Source organism: Gadus morhua, chromosome 9 (assembly GCF_902167405.1).
Source record: "Gadus morhua chromosome 9, gadMor3.0, whole genome shotgun sequence".
Taxonomy (NCBI): domain Eukaryota; kingdom Metazoa; phylum Chordata; class Actinopteri; order Gadiformes; family Gadidae; genus Gadus; species Gadus morhua.
Window position 1 is genome coordinate 13638771 of NC_044056.1, and position 16440 is coordinate 13655210.

Sequence of the window (16440 nt, forward strand, 5' to 3'; positions counted from 1 at the left end):
GTGGGGGCTTCACCATTAGCACTGTGTTGTAAACCTTCACGCTATTGTAAACGGTGCTGTAAACGGTGTTGTAACTGTGTACATGTGCAGGCGTGTGTTTGTGTTGCAGCTGGTGTGCTGGCTGGGCACCTTGTCCTCCAGGGTACATGCAGCGGAAGGCCCGGCCCAGCTCCTCGGCCTGGACCCGGCCTGCAGGGGTCAGCTCCCCGCCCCACTTCAGCACCAGCAGCAGAGAGGGGCCCTCCCTCTCAGAGTCTGGGCAGGAAGGGGAAGGAAGAGCACTTTTGTTGGGATCAAAATATTAACAGTACACTTGTACACTTCCTCATGGATTAGTTAAACCACCAACCTGCCAAGGGACAGTGCTAAGCTTGCATTTACATCTAGACATATTCAGCACGTGTGGTGGTGTATAACTTAAAATGTGCATCTTAAATTATATCCAAACTCATTTTTTAATGGTCGACGTTAAAAGATTATGGTGAGAACTAAATGGCAAGTTGGACAACACAGGAAGATGGAAACATAAGCTTAGCATTGAAAAACTAGTCCCCCCGTTTAGCATTCTGGTCATCCAAAATGTATTTTGACATTTTTATAATCAACATTAGCATCAAAAATTGTTTGCTATGAAAGCTCTACAACACTTTGTGAGAGTGTGTATCCTTATACCTTCTTCCTCACTGGAGGCCTTTGGTTGGCCATGAGGAAGGTACGTCATCTGCACCTTCCTGTTGATACCGGAGAAGTGGCCATACCTGAACAAACACACACACACACACACACACACACACACACACACACACACACAAGAGTCTTGTTCATACAGGCAAGCTCATCACCTTTCTAGGCACACATATCTAAAGTGTGTTCCATTCCAGAAGCACAAGGACCTAAAAGTGGAATGGAACAGAGCCAAAGTTGCTCAGTTTTGGAAAGCACGCACGTAAGCTGCATAGTGATAGGTATTTGATAGGCTGTGAATTAACTTTATTCCGACATAACGTTTTGGGCGAAAGTTGGGTTAATGCCACCTAGTTGGTCGTTGTGCTATGACAATAGAACATATTGTAATTTTATGGAAGTAAAAAAAATAAGTACTAAATTTCTTAATTTCAATATGTCTGCGGCCAGGTGGGCAATTGTCCGCCGCCGGTACCTGTCCATGACCCTGCAGATGAGAAAAGGGGCGTTTCTAGGTTTTTGAAATATCGGGGGCTTAGCCCAGAGGGAACGGGAAAATGAGCGCTTAGCATGCGGCAACATTTTTTGTATGCTTTATTGCGCATGCACATTTTTCATAGTAATGCTTTACCTAAATACACAAAATATGCAGTTTATTATAGCTTTAAATAGCTACCTGACTGCTGTGCTGCTTAACCACAGACATCTAAAGTTCCATTCAAGTTATTTCAGAGTAAAATGAATACAAGTGAGACAGACCTTATATATATATATATATATATATTAGAGCTGTCAAGCGATTAAAATATTTAATCGTGATTAATTGCATTAATGTCATAGTTAACTCTAATTAATCGCGATTAATCGCAAATTATTTTTCTATGCTAAATATCCCTTGATTTTTTTGTCCCATAATTCTTCTCATTTTAATTCTCTTATCAACATGGTGAAGTGTTTGTTTGCCTTGTGCAAATGATTTTTTATTGATAACAACATTGGCATATACACTGATCAAAACAGGACGATACAAAAAAAGAGCCTTTAGTGCAATTAAACGACTGCTTTGAACAAATGTCATTTGAACATAGCAGTCAGGCTACTGCTTCTTTGTTTTGAGCCAAAGAAAAACAAAAAAAAAAAAGTTTTTTTTTTTTTTTTAAATAAAATAATTACGTTAATCGCGCGATAAAAAATTTAACACCGTTAAATTTGGTTTGCGTTAACGCCGTTAATTACGCGTTTAACTGACAGCTCTAATATATATATATATATATGACTGGGGATAGGATAGGTTAATTCACTTGAGGTGGTAAACAATCTGGTTATGTTTTTAAACCATTTATTCTCTAGCCAGAAGGACTATCTGGAAGGACTAAGCTACTTTATTTTGAGATGCCCCTGGAATCCCCATGTTTGTTTCTAGTGTAAAGCAAGCTAAATAAAATAATAAAAATAAAATAAATGCAAGTTGATATTCTTTTTTTCACAAAAATAAGATTCGGGGCTAATTAGGTAATATCCGGGGCTTTAGCCCCGAATGAAACAGCCTAGTGACGCCACTGATTGAGAACCACTGCTTTACGCCACAACCGAGATACTGTTAATGTGACGATGGTGAAAGTAGGTGGAGTGCAGAGATTCAGTAGGAGCCAGCTGAATGTTGGCCAGGTTTTGTTAGCGCAGCGCACACTGGTGCAGACAGACACACAAACACACACACATACCGAAATAATGCTTTAAGATGCATTTGGAGACGTCTGCCTCCGTACATGTGAAAGTTGTTAGCTGAGATGTTTGGAATGGCAACAATAGACATTGTGTACAAAACATGGGCCACACCCATCAGCCTGCACAAGCACCCTCATTGCACTTGTATCCCAAGAGGCGTTTTGACTACACAGTCAACGGGAATACAAGTGAGAGCGATCCAAAGACCAGGCATAGCCAGTGATTTGGATCGTTTGCACACATTACTCATCGGCAGCTCGATAAAAGGAGACGGAGACATGAGAGAAGAGACGGTGCGTACTGAGTGTCATTCAAACTGGATTCCCTTTTGGAGAGGAAAATGGAGGAATGGGCGAGGGAGAGGGAAGGAAGGAGAGAGAAGGACAGAGTTAGAGACACAAGAGGGAGGGTTGTGCCGTCTTGTTGTCAGTGTGAAAAAAAACACGTTTTAAGGAAGAAGAAACAAGACATTTGAAGAATGTCACGTGTTTTACACCATGGACGACAGGACACAAGACTGGATTAATATAGTGCTCTCTGAGTGTGTGTGTGTGTGTGTGTGTGTGTGTGTGTGTGTGTGTGTGTGTGTGTGTGTGTGTGTGTGTGTGTGTGTGTGTGTGTGTGTGTGTGTGTGTGTGTGTGTGTGTGTGTGTGTGTGTGTGTGTGTGTTCTCACATCTCCAGGACTGTCTTGAGTTGCTCCAGTTTGGATTTCTTCTCTTCGATTTCACAGTCGTCGTGCTGCTCCAGCTCCACCAATAGCAGACGAGCTATGTCCAGCACTTCCTGGGGCAATGGACAACCACACACCCATCCAACCTTAGGACGCGTCTCCATGTTGTATTGCCATTCAAACAAGCCAAGTCCACGACAGTAAAGAGGAGTACACATTCAGAGAAAGTACTTTCAATTATTAGTATTTGAAATCCATAGCATCACAGCGTGCCACTGTCCGAAATACCAAAACAGACTCTTTCAGATGACTGTTGAGGTTAAACAGGAGTGAATTATGCAAAAAAATAAAAATGTTAAGGAAAAAATTGGCAATACCATTCTCAACGAAGTGTTAGTGAAAGTAAACGAAAATTGCAAGTAAAGGAAACAGACCTGTAGCTGTTTTGGCTTCTTCAGTTTTAGCTTTCCTGATTTGTAGCCTCCACACTTCTCAAAAAGCTCAAAAAACCTAAACACAGAAATATGATGTTCAGGAAGAAGTCAGGCTTAAACGTTTATACATAAGAATAAGAAAACGTCTTCAAAGTAATGTTTTTTCCAACGATACAAAAGATATCCCTCCCAACCAAAGCCTCTTAATGATAAAATCAAGTAATGCCTTTTGGTATGTGGCTGATGACATTGCAAGAATGGGGGACAGTTCTTATGAAATAACAATATTCTATTAATAGGAATATAAGTATAATATCATTGATTCCATGTCATTTTTACTTGATTTGTGTTAACTTTGATGTCCTTTATGAGGACAAAGCATGCTTAACATATTAAATTGTAATATGACAATTGACAGTGGTAATAGTGATATGGAACCCTTATCTTACAGTGGGTGTCGGACTTCCATCTTCATCTTCTGCTTAGGTGTGCGGTCTCCATGGCGAATGATAGCAATGACGCATCGCAGCTCCATCCTTAAAAAGGCGTTTGATGCAAAGTTATATGCGTTGAAAAAAAAGAATGAATGTAAGACTGCTGTCCAAGTAAAGGACTGGGCGTTCCAGAACATACATTGTCCCTGAGGTGGTGGGGACGATGGGTATGTCCTCAGCCTCCAAGGGAATGGACCAGGGGATGTGAAACAGGGGAGCCAGCTCCCTCATCACCAGGTTCCTAACACAAGCACAACGCAAACATTAGACAAACACCAGAAAAGAAACTGAAAATCACCAGAGAAACATGAGGCAAACACCAGAGAAACATGAGGCAAACACCAGAGAAACACCAGAGAGACATGGGGCAAACACCAGACAAACATGAGGCAAACATCAGAGAAACACCAGACAGACATGAGACAAACACCAGAGAAACATGAGGCAAACACCAGAGAAACACCAGAGACATGAGGCAAACACCAGACAAACATGAGACCAACACCAGACAAACATGAGACCAATACAAGACAAACATGAGACCAACACCAGACATGAGAAAAACACCACAGAAACACCAGACAAACACCAGACAAACACCAGAGAGACACGAGACAAACAAGAGACCAATACCAGACAAACATGAGAGAAACACCAGACAAACACCAGAGAGACATGAGCCTAACACCAGAGAAAAAACAGACAAACATGAGACAATCACCAGAGAAACAACAGAGAGACATGAGGCAACACCAGAACAACACCGAGAGACATGAGACCAGAGAAACACCAGAGAGACATGAGGCAAACACCAGACAAACACCAGACAAACATGAGACCAGCACCAGAAAAACATGAGAGAAATACCAGAGAAACACTAGACAAACACCAAAGAAACACCAGACAAACATGAGACAAACACCAGAGAAACACCAGAGAAACAACAGAGAAACAACAGAGAGACATGAGGCAACACCAGAACAACACCAGAGAGACATGAGACCAGAGAAACACCAGAGACATGAGGCAAACACCAGAAAAACACCAAACAAACACCAGACAAACATGAGACCAACACCAGAAAAACATGAGACCAATACCAGACAAACATGAGACCAACACCAGCCAAACATGAGAGAAACACCAGACAAACACTAGACAAACACCAAAGAAACATGAAACAAACACCAGACAAACACCAGACAAACATGAGCAAACACCAGAGAATCACCATGAGGCAAACACCAGACCAACACCAGAGAGACATGAGACAATCAGCAGACAAACATGAGACAATCACCAGAGAGACATGAGACAAACACCAGACAAACATGAGACAAACACCAGACAAACACCAGCCAAACATGAGACAAACATGAGACAAACACCGGACAAACACCAGCCAAACATGACCATCACCAGACAAACACAAGAAAAACATGAGACCAACATCAGACAAACATGAGATAAAACAGACAAACCCCAGACAAACCTCAAACAAACACCAGACTTTAGGCATGAGGCAAAAACCAGACAAACAAGAGACTAACAGAGAAACACCAAACAAACATTAAACAGATGGAAATTAAGCAGGGTAAACAAATCAATTGGCCGTAGACAGTCGGTTCACCTACCCCAGAACTTTAGCACAATCGTCATAGTACTTCATGGAGTTCTTCACAAAGCTGAAGCCATTGACGTCGCAAACATAGGAGTGGCCATTTGCTCGCAGCAGGTCAAAGCCACATACCGTTTGCTAATGGGCAACAGAGATGACAAAACAATGTTTTAATATTACGGCTCAAGAAGAGCAAAATGGACTTCATTCGTCGTTGTTTAAGCATCGTCTCATGGCTAGTAACGATCAGATAAGTCATTTATTTCCGAGTAATTTCTAGTCAGCAAAGAGTGATTTTATCATTTTATTTCATACAGCCTTTATATTGGGCCAAAACCTAATTAGTCCCTGTAGTGGACCTATTGTATACGTGACAGTAGACCCCTGTAGACTATAGGTTACCTTGAAGGCCAGGCAGACCTTGCGGGCCACTAGTTTCTCCATGGCGCTGAGCATGACGGGGTAGCGGATCTCCTTGCCCTCGCTGTCCCGCTCCACCTTCCCATCCAGCGCCGGCGACTTCCGGGCCTCCGCATGGGCGTAGTCTGGACCCACAGTGTAGACCTGGAGCCCACACACACACATCAATACACACACAATTCAGGGTCACATGTTTCATAACCAGTGCACTGCATAAGTTTTCATAATTTTAAATCAAAAACGATATCGGGTCAGCTTGTTAACGACAAAAGTATTAAAGAACATAAATATTGCAGAAACACACCTCCGACCATATTAAATTAAAGCTTGCTTAAGGTTGTTTTGGTTATGTCTTATTAAAGTGTGAAGAAATGTAATTACAAATGTTCCATTCCACTTACATATAAAACTACATTTCCTTGTTCAAAATATTTGTACTAATAGTGGAAAACGGCTGTGGCAGAAAGAAAACTGGACTATCTTGTCCAATAAGATGCGAGAGAGAAGACATATCTGAACAAATTCATCACAACTGCTGACAAAAAATGAAAGGACCAAATATCCAAAGAGAGCTGAATATGAGAGGGCAATGGCTCACAAACTACAGCGAGAGCAGTTGGCATTGATCGGTTTGAAACCTGACCGGGAGCTGGTACTATTCAAACAAGCTTTTGACATAGGTTTGCCTTAGCAGGGCATCACACCATACCAACAAAGTTAAATACCGTTTTTTGTGCGATTGACAAATGGGGCTTACAGAAACTACTTTGGTGCACTGTACATATTGCTACAACTCTTTGGTCAGGTGTGGTAAGGCTTGTGCTTTATCCATTGGATAAAGCGGCTGTAAATAAGATTTGAGTGTTGTAAAGAGTATTCAATTTTGAAAATAAACACAGAAAACTGCCTCTGTGCTCCAAAACTCCCTGTGTTATCCGCCATTTATCCACCGTTATCCACCATCAGGGAGAAGATTGTCAGAGATGAGCTGGGAGCAGTCTCAAATTGATTGGCTCATACAGTAGAGTCAACTCAAAACAAATAATCTCTAAGAGCATTTCAGCTGACGGATAGCGATGTACTTTGTAACAAATTACAGCTCGGTTTTCAGCCAGCCAAACAAAAGGAAGTACGATTTGTCCCTTTTGCTCTCATGAGTAGACAGGCTGCTCTGGTGCAGTCAGGATACCTTGACATCAGTGCCATCTGTGGGCATGAACTCCTCGTAGATGTAGGCCCCAGTCTTCCTGACATTGCTCTCTGGAGAGTACACACTGCTACGGCTCCCTATCTGTAGTGGGGCCGCACACACACACACACACACACACACACACACACACACACACACACACACACACACACACACACACACACACACACACACACACACACACACACACACACACACACACACACACACACACACCTCTATAGGACTCTACAACCAACCTCATGATGATCAATGCTGCAGAACGGTGACGGGTGGAGAGACTATACCTTCCTGAAGAGCCGCTGGCTGCCGCCTCCAGCAGAGGTAGGGTAGTAGATGTATACGTTGTGGTCCTCGGCACAAACAGGTTTCTCCACAAAGGGCTTGGGGAAGACCTCTCCGTTCACCTCCACATGATCCTCACACTCCACAAGATTGCATTCTAGTGGCACAGCTCGAAAGGTTTTAGCGATGCACCAGATTCTCAGTTCCCAGTTGATAAGACCGCCGGATTAAAACCTAATTAAATATATTACAATAATAAACCAAGATACAACTGTCGAATAACGAAACACAAAAAGGAAATGGATGCAATTTTTGCATGAATATAGTTTGTTGATTGTAGCGGTGGGGTATTTCTCTTCTACTATTCATCATTTGCCAACTAGAAAGTAGGTGAAAGATGCTTAATATTATTAAAATATACACAATTATGTACTCACGTGAATATGTTTTTAATAAAAGATTAAAGGGAATGCTTCTCACCATCTGGTTTGCTTGGGTCTCTGTTCAACACAGCATAACGTGGTAGGTCAATGCCCTCCTCCTGGAGAATACGATACACCTCCCTCCTACACACACACACACACACACACACACACACACACACACACACACACACACACACACACACACACACACACACACACACACACACACACACACACACACACACACACAGTGTTTTCATCTTGAACCAGTCCTGTATAAAGTGCTGCATGTTGAGAGTGTATATTTATCTGTACCTGTCCTGTATAAAGTACTGAATGTTGAGTGTGTTTTCATCTGTACCTGTCCTGTATAAAGTACTGCATGTCGAGAGTGTGTTTTCATCTGTACCTGTCCTGTATAAAGTACTGCATGTCGAGAGTGTGTTTTCATCTGTACCTGTCCTGTATAAAGTACTGCATGTTCAGGTCGTTGATGAGCAAGGGGTTGCGGAGCTTTGCGTACTCCACAGCCTTGTCCAGCGGAAAACCTGTAAAAGTACAAATACACATGAGCATAATAGTCACAGGTCAAACTGTGGCGGTAACTAAATACAATACAATATAATGTATTGTAAAAATGCTATTACTTCCACACACACCATATGCCAGTTTATTATTCCTGGTACATTTTTCACACATCTTAAACAGCTTATACCTGTAAGAACCAGTTCCAAATCATACAATTGCCGGAGTGCAGATTTGGGCGATACCATAAAAGGAAGCAGAAACCCCGGAGACGTGGTTCACCTTTGGAGTGGAAGGAGATGAGGCAGTCACAGAGCGGCCAGCTCTCCACAGGCTCCTCAAGGATGGTCTCCTCTGGGAAGATCACCACGTTGATGTAGTCGAACATACAAAGACGCTCCAGGATCTGCGTCATGGCCTTGGAATTGGACTTCTTGGTCATGGCGCAAATGCCCACCAAGATCTGCCGCTCTGCGGTCTGCAGGGGGTTCAGTAAACAGAGCGCGGGAGAAAAGCACGGTGGAAGTATCAGAATGGTACATCCAATGCAGTTATATATACTACATGTCTCCATGCGCCCCTGGACCCACTGACGTTGGTGGAAAATCTATCTCTGGGATTAGGTCCAGTTTCTCTATGCATTATGACAACCATCTGGCGTCAACCATCTGGATCTGACAATTAGTGCAACCCGCGAGTACAACTAATGAGTCTGAAACATGTGTCTGAAGTCTGCCGTTTTACACCTCTTGATAATTCTCCAGCTCATCCGCCTAAAGTTCATTACCGACTCATCGTCGCTGTCTTCCTCAATGGCCTCAAAGTCGTGGATCGACCCATCATGCTTCCCGAGGCTTTCCTCCTCTTCCATTGGTTCCCATTGCCGCTCGTCATCCTCAGTGTCAATCACCAGGTCAGGAGCGGTCTTCTGGGCCCGCCTCTGTTCTTCTACTGCCTCAGCAGCGGCTCCGCCTTCTCCTGTCCGGGAATCAGACATCACAAGACCCTCGGCAACATGTCTGCTCTTTGCCTGGAAATGGCTTGGCCAGGTGGGGATGATGGTCCCCAAAGAGAGGGCTTCAGGGTGGCTCTTCTTGGTCAGAGGTTACATCAAGTGGATGACCCGCAATAATTAGTCATACAGCCAAGTAGTAAGGATCTCGTGTGGCTGAGAGGAGAGCGGAAATGAAGTGCATTGCAAAAACAAGGTATTGTCAAAAAAGGAAGTATCAGTGAGGTAGTTTTGCCCAATGCCACTATATGCCTGAAAACAGCCTATGGAAGAGATAAAAATTATGTATTCTGATGTTTTTTGATATGTTTCCACTGTCTCTGGGACTGATGAAGTGCGCGTCCGCTGAGGTAGATATGCTCTGGCAGTTAAGGGATTAGTGTCCATTAAGTGTCAGCAGAGAGAGGGCTGTGGCATAGACATGTTCCAGCAGATGCCTTCTTCTCAGGGGGTCTCACACAGTTATCATTGGGACATCATTGTTCCAGACCTGGTGAGCAACACAAGAAAAATGTAATATTATTTAAAATCCAAAGCGTTACTGAAATGTGCTTTGGGTGGCCCTGGACAAAAAAACAACAACTCACAAATGCACATGATGTTGACAAAGTTAACCACAATGTTGTATCATAAACAGGGAAGATGATGCTTTGCAATTGGTGGTAGGATGATAATAGAGAGGGCCGAAGAGAATAACTGTAGATATGTCTGTGAAGCAGATATCTCACAAAGTACTGCACAGATTTGCACTAATTGGCCGGGAGGTCAGTGATGGGCTAAGGAATAACTTGTCATGGTCAATTGGCCAAAAGGGTGTGTGGCATATCCCAATAACTACAAACTTTGTCTAAAGGGGGGTTGCAGTGGGCAATATGACCTTGCTCAAAAATGCTAATAACTTATGAACAGAGACACATAGCACCACGGAATATTGGGCAAAGGTTGGTGATGGCTTATCAGGAAATAGCAGATAATTTCTACCGTGTTACACCACAGCATTTGATGTGGAGGCTCGTCACACCCATTACAGGTCAACTTGCGAAACTAGAGAATGTGATACCATGCACCTCCTGGAAGTATGACCAAATAGCCTTCTTCATCCAGCCAATGAATTGCTGGTACTGAACTGAAGTAATTTTGCCCTAGCTATATTTGTATAGCTAGGGCAAACCCCTTTACGACTGCTCTTTTTCCATTTGTTAGGTCCTGACTAAGTCAAGCTCTGTGGCTGACCACAAATGGGCGTTGTTAAGATACTGGATGTGTACATTCTGGGTCCTAAAAGACCCTCTTGGTATAGCTCTTTGTAGAACCATGCTCCATGTGTCTGGAGGCATAAAACATATCCAACATATTTGAGGTGGATTTGGTGTCAGATCTCACACAACAGACGAGGATTGTGAGTGCAAAGTTGGAGTAAGATCAACTTTTGGACTTTTTCATTGTACTACTAATACACAGCACTATTATTATCAGAACACCTCTATCTAATCTAGCCTTTTCGTACTTTGTCCTCAACACTGTCTCCCATCACCACTTCTGATCAGACTTAGAGTTCATGGTCCAAGAGTGTAGGAGCCACACTAGAGGAATTTAATTCTAGACTTAAAACATTCACAAGCTTGATAACTCTCGTGCCAGTCTTGTTGATTACACTAGGCTACATAAAGACACACTAAAAGCACACCACAATGACAGCAGCAAAGCCAGGTCAAGCTATTTCTGTTTCCAATTAGCAAGGCTAAACCCCAATTTGACCCATTCTGAATGAACAATTGCAATAACATTTTCTTGCACATCTTTAACCTCTGTCGGTTGATATTGATGTTTTTTCAGACTTGTGTCATCCATAAACAAGACTGTAAGGTGTAAATTAAGAACTGGTAAGTGGAGTCAGTGTAAACTAAACACACAGCAGGCAGTAGTGAGAGAGTCGGTTCCCTCCAGTTGATTCCAATTTCCCCCCCACCACCAATACGCCACCTCCTAACAGCTGATCACACGAGAAGACCCCAAGAGACAGATCGCATTGCTGCACACAGACAGAATTATCAACCCTGCTGTGTGAGGGATCTGGAAATGACCCCGAAAGCCAAAGAAAAACCAATACCCTGTCGTGAAGGAAAAACCCTGAAGATATGCTATGAGTCCACAGTGCTCCATGTCAAGAATGAACACATGCTCCCCATGACAGTCTATGTCTAAAACCTCATGTTGCTCATGACCCCTTTGTAACCCTGAGGTCTAGAATAGCAGCACCCTCTACCCCACATGGGATGTGCGTATGAAGAGGATGAAGGGGTTTAGAATGGAGTGTGGGAGGAGGGGCCAATGTGGTGGAGGAGGGGCCAATGTGGTGGTGGTGATGGTGGTGGAGGGTCTAAGGTGTTGGGTGCCAGGCCAGGTATCTGACTACATCACCTAAAGACAACTCATCAGCAACAGCCTCCCGAGTGATGACAGGACCCCGTTAACAAAGAGGAAGCAACATCTCTCTGATCCGGGTCAGGTCAAACGAACAGAAATATACAAACCTATGAATAGTGGCAAAGTCAAAACATAGTGGAAACTATGCCCCTATTTGCAATCATGAATGAATGTAGTATTTCATGGTGGTCGGACCATAGAGAAATGTAACCCCTATATATAACCATCATAAGTACCATGGGATAACAAGGCAGGACTTTTCGATATTTTTGATAAGCAGAAAGACAACTTTTAACATGAATAAATCAGCAGCCTGCCAACCGTACGCCATGGGAGGTCACCTCAGTTGTCACAATCAGGCCTCAGCAGAGACAGGCCATAGACAGGATCTCTTTACCTTTGAGACTGTCTGCTTCACGAAGCCAAACATGTCTGGTTTATTACTGCGGATAACAGGTCCAAATGTTGTACCCAATCTGCCAAGCTTTTAATGTAGTCTTCCTTTGTAGACTATAAACAGCTGCACACCAATAAAGATTGGACATGAGAAAATTTAAGTTGACCTTTTTTTTTTATTTACTTTGTTTTTACATGGCAACTATGGGCGTCCGGCTTTTATAATTGTATCTGTGGTTTATTTTCAGCCAAAGATACGTTATCCTTATTTTCTAATGGAGCTTTATGACATTTAGCCATTTCATATTGACAAGCATTCAGAAAAAGCATTTCATTGACAGCCAACTACTTCATTTTTTCTGAACGACTACAGATCAAAATCGTCCCCAAACAAACAAACCGACAAACAAACAAACCAGAACATACACGAATGGGAACGAAATGAATAGCAACAAATACAACTTTGAAAGCTACGTGATGATCATTTACTATCTGCGACTATATCATAATAAAAACCTGCTGGATCTCTAAACGGCAGATGTGTCACTACAGCACATGGTTCAAAAAACATAACCAAAACAATTGTTACTGAGGAACCTGTAAATACAATACTGAGGCACACCCCCCTGGAACAGGCAGCGAGCTACTGACGATAAATGTTAGCAACCTCGAGCAGCGTCGGCCTGTAACACTCTTGTGAAAGATATTGTATCAACGTTAACGCTAGCCTCTTGGGGGCTATTAAGTCAATACTTGGCCACTTGTACGATAAAGGAAGACAACTTTGTTTCAATAGGTGACGTACATAGAAAACGACGCCAAGAGAACCCGATAAAAGACACCACTTACCAGGATATGTTTGAGGTCATTACAATGTTAACTTACTCGTCCCCGAATATAATGTCTCTCTTTCGTTTGCACAGAGCTCTGCATGCTAAAGTTCTTGTCGGCAATTGTTGATAAGCTTCCTTCCTTCCCCCTTCAAACAAGAGCGGGCTTTTGCGTGGTTTGCTACCGCCATCTCCTGGCCGTGACAGCAACCTCTCAATGCCCTTAAACAACCCAAGGACGTCTTGTATTGCACTGTATGTTTAGAAAACCTTGAATGTTTCAAGTCACACCGAGTCTGTCATATATTTTGGCGGAGAGACTTACTGGCCTCACGGATTGTTGGCTAGTGTGACTTCATAGGATAGGTACAAATGTGTACCATGTCATTAGATCCGGGTATGCCTCAGCCATGGCAGATTTATGTCCCTCTCTCTACCTATCTCTCCTTATGTCTCTCCATCGGTCTTTCTGTCGGTCCGAATACGCATTTGCATGTATGCAGCGTTCTCATGTCAACAGTTGAGGGCGCTAGAAAATGAAATGACTGAAAATCAAATAGGCCAATAGCTGTGTAACTATACTGGTATATCTATGTTTAACCCTTTTCTGATAGTTATTATATCATATAAATAATACATTATAATATAATTATAACATATATATCATGTTATGCAATATGACTACATAATAGTTGTTAGACCTAGATCATGAGAACACAACTTTAGAACCTAAACTGTAGATAGTAGGAACCATGGTAACCACCTCTCCTTCAGCAGTCAGTCACCATCTAACCTTGTTCAATGGTCTTGTAATTATTCACTAGATTCTCAAATTCACTAATGGTGGTTCTCAAGTTCTCGAATGGTGTTCCTGTTAACCAAGGTAATGGTGTAAATTATGTTTGTTAGGCTTAACCCTAACTCAATAACCCCTATGCTAATTATATAAGATATTGCTTATTACTTATTAACTAAAGAATCAGTGTACCCATACCCAGTGTATGAAATAGACCATATATACACCTACAAGGAAGGCCAGGTAGGCCACACAAGGTCATCACACCAATAAAATGAACAACTAACTAACATCCAGAAGTTGCCTGCCACTGAGCCATGCCCATAGACAGACACTGCTGCCAGGGACATTGGTTTGGCCAAAGTAGGTCTGGAAACCAGTCAGGATTATGCAGAAAAGGTCCATATCCCATCATGCAAGAAGCCATGAGAGGACTGTTTGTACTGTAGGAATAAGGAAGCAGTGTTTTCTTATGAAGCCTTCTGAATTAAAAATCTAAAAAAAAGGGATCAATTGATTGAAAAACATTGCATTTCTTTATTAAATTGCGGGAACACTGCTTCCATAACACCCTTGTCACATAAGGCCCTCTTGCTGTGGGTGCCTCGAGAAGTCAAGTGGCTGCCTGTTCACTTCACACTGGGCTTATAAATGACGTTGAGCAAACCCAGGGGTACAACAGTTTGTGTAAAATGTCTCATAAATCTGAACTTAACCCTAGTGAACCAAAGCAGAGACGATTAAGAGCTGTATCTTTAGTCACAACACCTATAGAGAGGGTAGTAGGAGCAAAGTTCATTTTTTTGCGCTGTGACTCATATAGCTACGTGTGCCAATAAATGCTTGCTGTGAAAAGGTACATTCTATGCATCTCCACACTCTCCCCTGGTGAAAGCTGTACATTGTGAGTCATGGTGAATGACAAGGGTTATCTGGTATTATAGCAAGCTGGTGATTTTTCTGTTTGTGTGACTGAAACCAAGAGGCAACCATTTGGGGAACAAAACAGAACTAAACACATTTGAAGCTGATCCGTGAGGAATAAACCCGTTAACTATATATTTTGGGGTATTCATATATAGTATCAAATTAGACCGAATTATGAGGGCTTTGATGTTAAATCGCACTCATATCGATAGGGTTGACTTTTCCTTCCAATTTAGTAGTAAGTATTAGACATGAGAAATCAGTCATCAGTCCTTGTAGTCAAACAATAGCCTATTTAAGTAGGAAGCAGCCTTTACAGCCATCTAGCTTGTCCAAACTGACTTACAGTAATAGCACCATGTGCATAATATAATATTTAGTTAGCGTCCTCCTCATAATATGCTCTTTCATTTCTATGGGAGGAGAGCTGCAGAAAGGCAGCACACCTCCTTGATGGAGGCAAGAGGCTGTGTCAACACCCCCCCACACACTCTGCCCTACTCTCTGCCGCATAGATAGGAGCAGGAGACTGCCAACAAGATCTATGTGAAAGAAGTCTTTTGACAGGACAACCACACACACACACACACTCACACACACAACCACACACACACATGCGCATACACACACACACACACACACACACAAACAGATTTACAAACACACACACACACACACACATGCACGCACACACAAACACACAAACACACATGCATTCCCACACACACAAACATGCACGCACACACACACACACACACACACACACACACACACACACACACACACACACACACACACACACACATACACACGCACAAACACATACATACAAATGCACGTGCGCACACTGACAAGCACAGATATAAAAAGACAAAAGAACACACACAAAACCTGAATACATATACCCAGACCCACCAACAAAAACACACACACACACACACACATTAACATACACACACTCAAGGAATAGCCTCACTAAACCTTGTTCTGTGTGTCAGCAGTGTTCATCCATCTTGTCTCAAACATTCAGTCAATGCTGCCACCAGTACACACACCTCAACGCCCTAAGTACACGTGGGTATTTACATGAAATAGTTATGGAGTAAAGGTGAAGTAGCTACAGAATTCGGTTGTTCTATTTGCATTCGGGCTCAAGTGTGCTTATAAGATATCCCATCTAAACACACAACCTCAGGCTCTGACAACTTCCGATGAACTCACTTACAAGGTGAGGTTATAACATGTTAAAACTTGTCAAGTCAACGTCAATAGGGTAACTTTTGTTTTAATTTCCTATAATGACTCAAACTAAGTCCAAATTATGCCATTGTTGTACTCCACTTGTACAAGTTTCAATGTTAGTTCCCTAGAATTCACAATCCCTTTAGCAACCCAGAATGTGTCAGAACAGGATAGCTGACTGTTTCTGAACACTCAAAAGGTGAATTACCTTCCTGCAGACGCCTTTTGCAAACACATGAGGCCTATACATTGAACCCCAATAATCATTTAAACATTTAAACAAAGACATATGTATGTCACATACACGCTGCATAA

At 42.5% G+C, this 16440-nt stretch overlaps 1 protein-coding gene across 5 annotated transcripts in view; it reads right to left on the reverse strand.

The window, feature by feature from the left end:
- The window catches only part of ppip5k1b (diphosphoinositol pentakisphosphate kinase 1b), a 32150-nt gene extending 18829 nt beyond the window's left edge, over positions 1–13321 (reverse strand). For all 5 annotated transcript variants that reach the window (XM_030366477.1, XM_030366480.1, XM_030366479.1 and 2 more), the window contains exons 1-15: positions 13180–13321; positions 9283–9997; positions 8778–8973; positions 8428–8518; positions 8026–8111; positions 7548–7702; positions 7240–7341; positions 6033–6194; positions 5647–5768; positions 4152–4253; positions 3968–4054; positions 3519–3594; positions 3088–3197; positions 673–758; positions 130–255 (exon numbers count right to left, since the gene is read on the reverse strand). In XM_030366477.1, coding sequence (XP_030222337.1) covers positions 130–255; positions 673–758; positions 3088–3197; positions 3519–3594; positions 3968–4054; positions 4152–4253; positions 5647–5768; positions 6033–6194; positions 7240–7341; positions 7548–7702; positions 8026–8111; positions 8428–8518; positions 8778–8973; positions 9283–9492 — 1711 coding nt within the window. In that variant the 5' untranslated portion in view covers positions 9493–9997; positions 13180–13321. The remainder of the gene's footprint in view (positions 1–129; positions 256–672; positions 759–3087; positions 3198–3518; positions 3595–3967; positions 4055–4151; positions 4254–5646; positions 5769–6032; positions 6195–7239; positions 7342–7547; positions 7703–8025; positions 8112–8427; positions 8519–8777; positions 8974–9282; positions 9998–13179) is intronic.
- Between the last annotated feature and the right edge of the window lie 3119 nt (positions 13322–16440).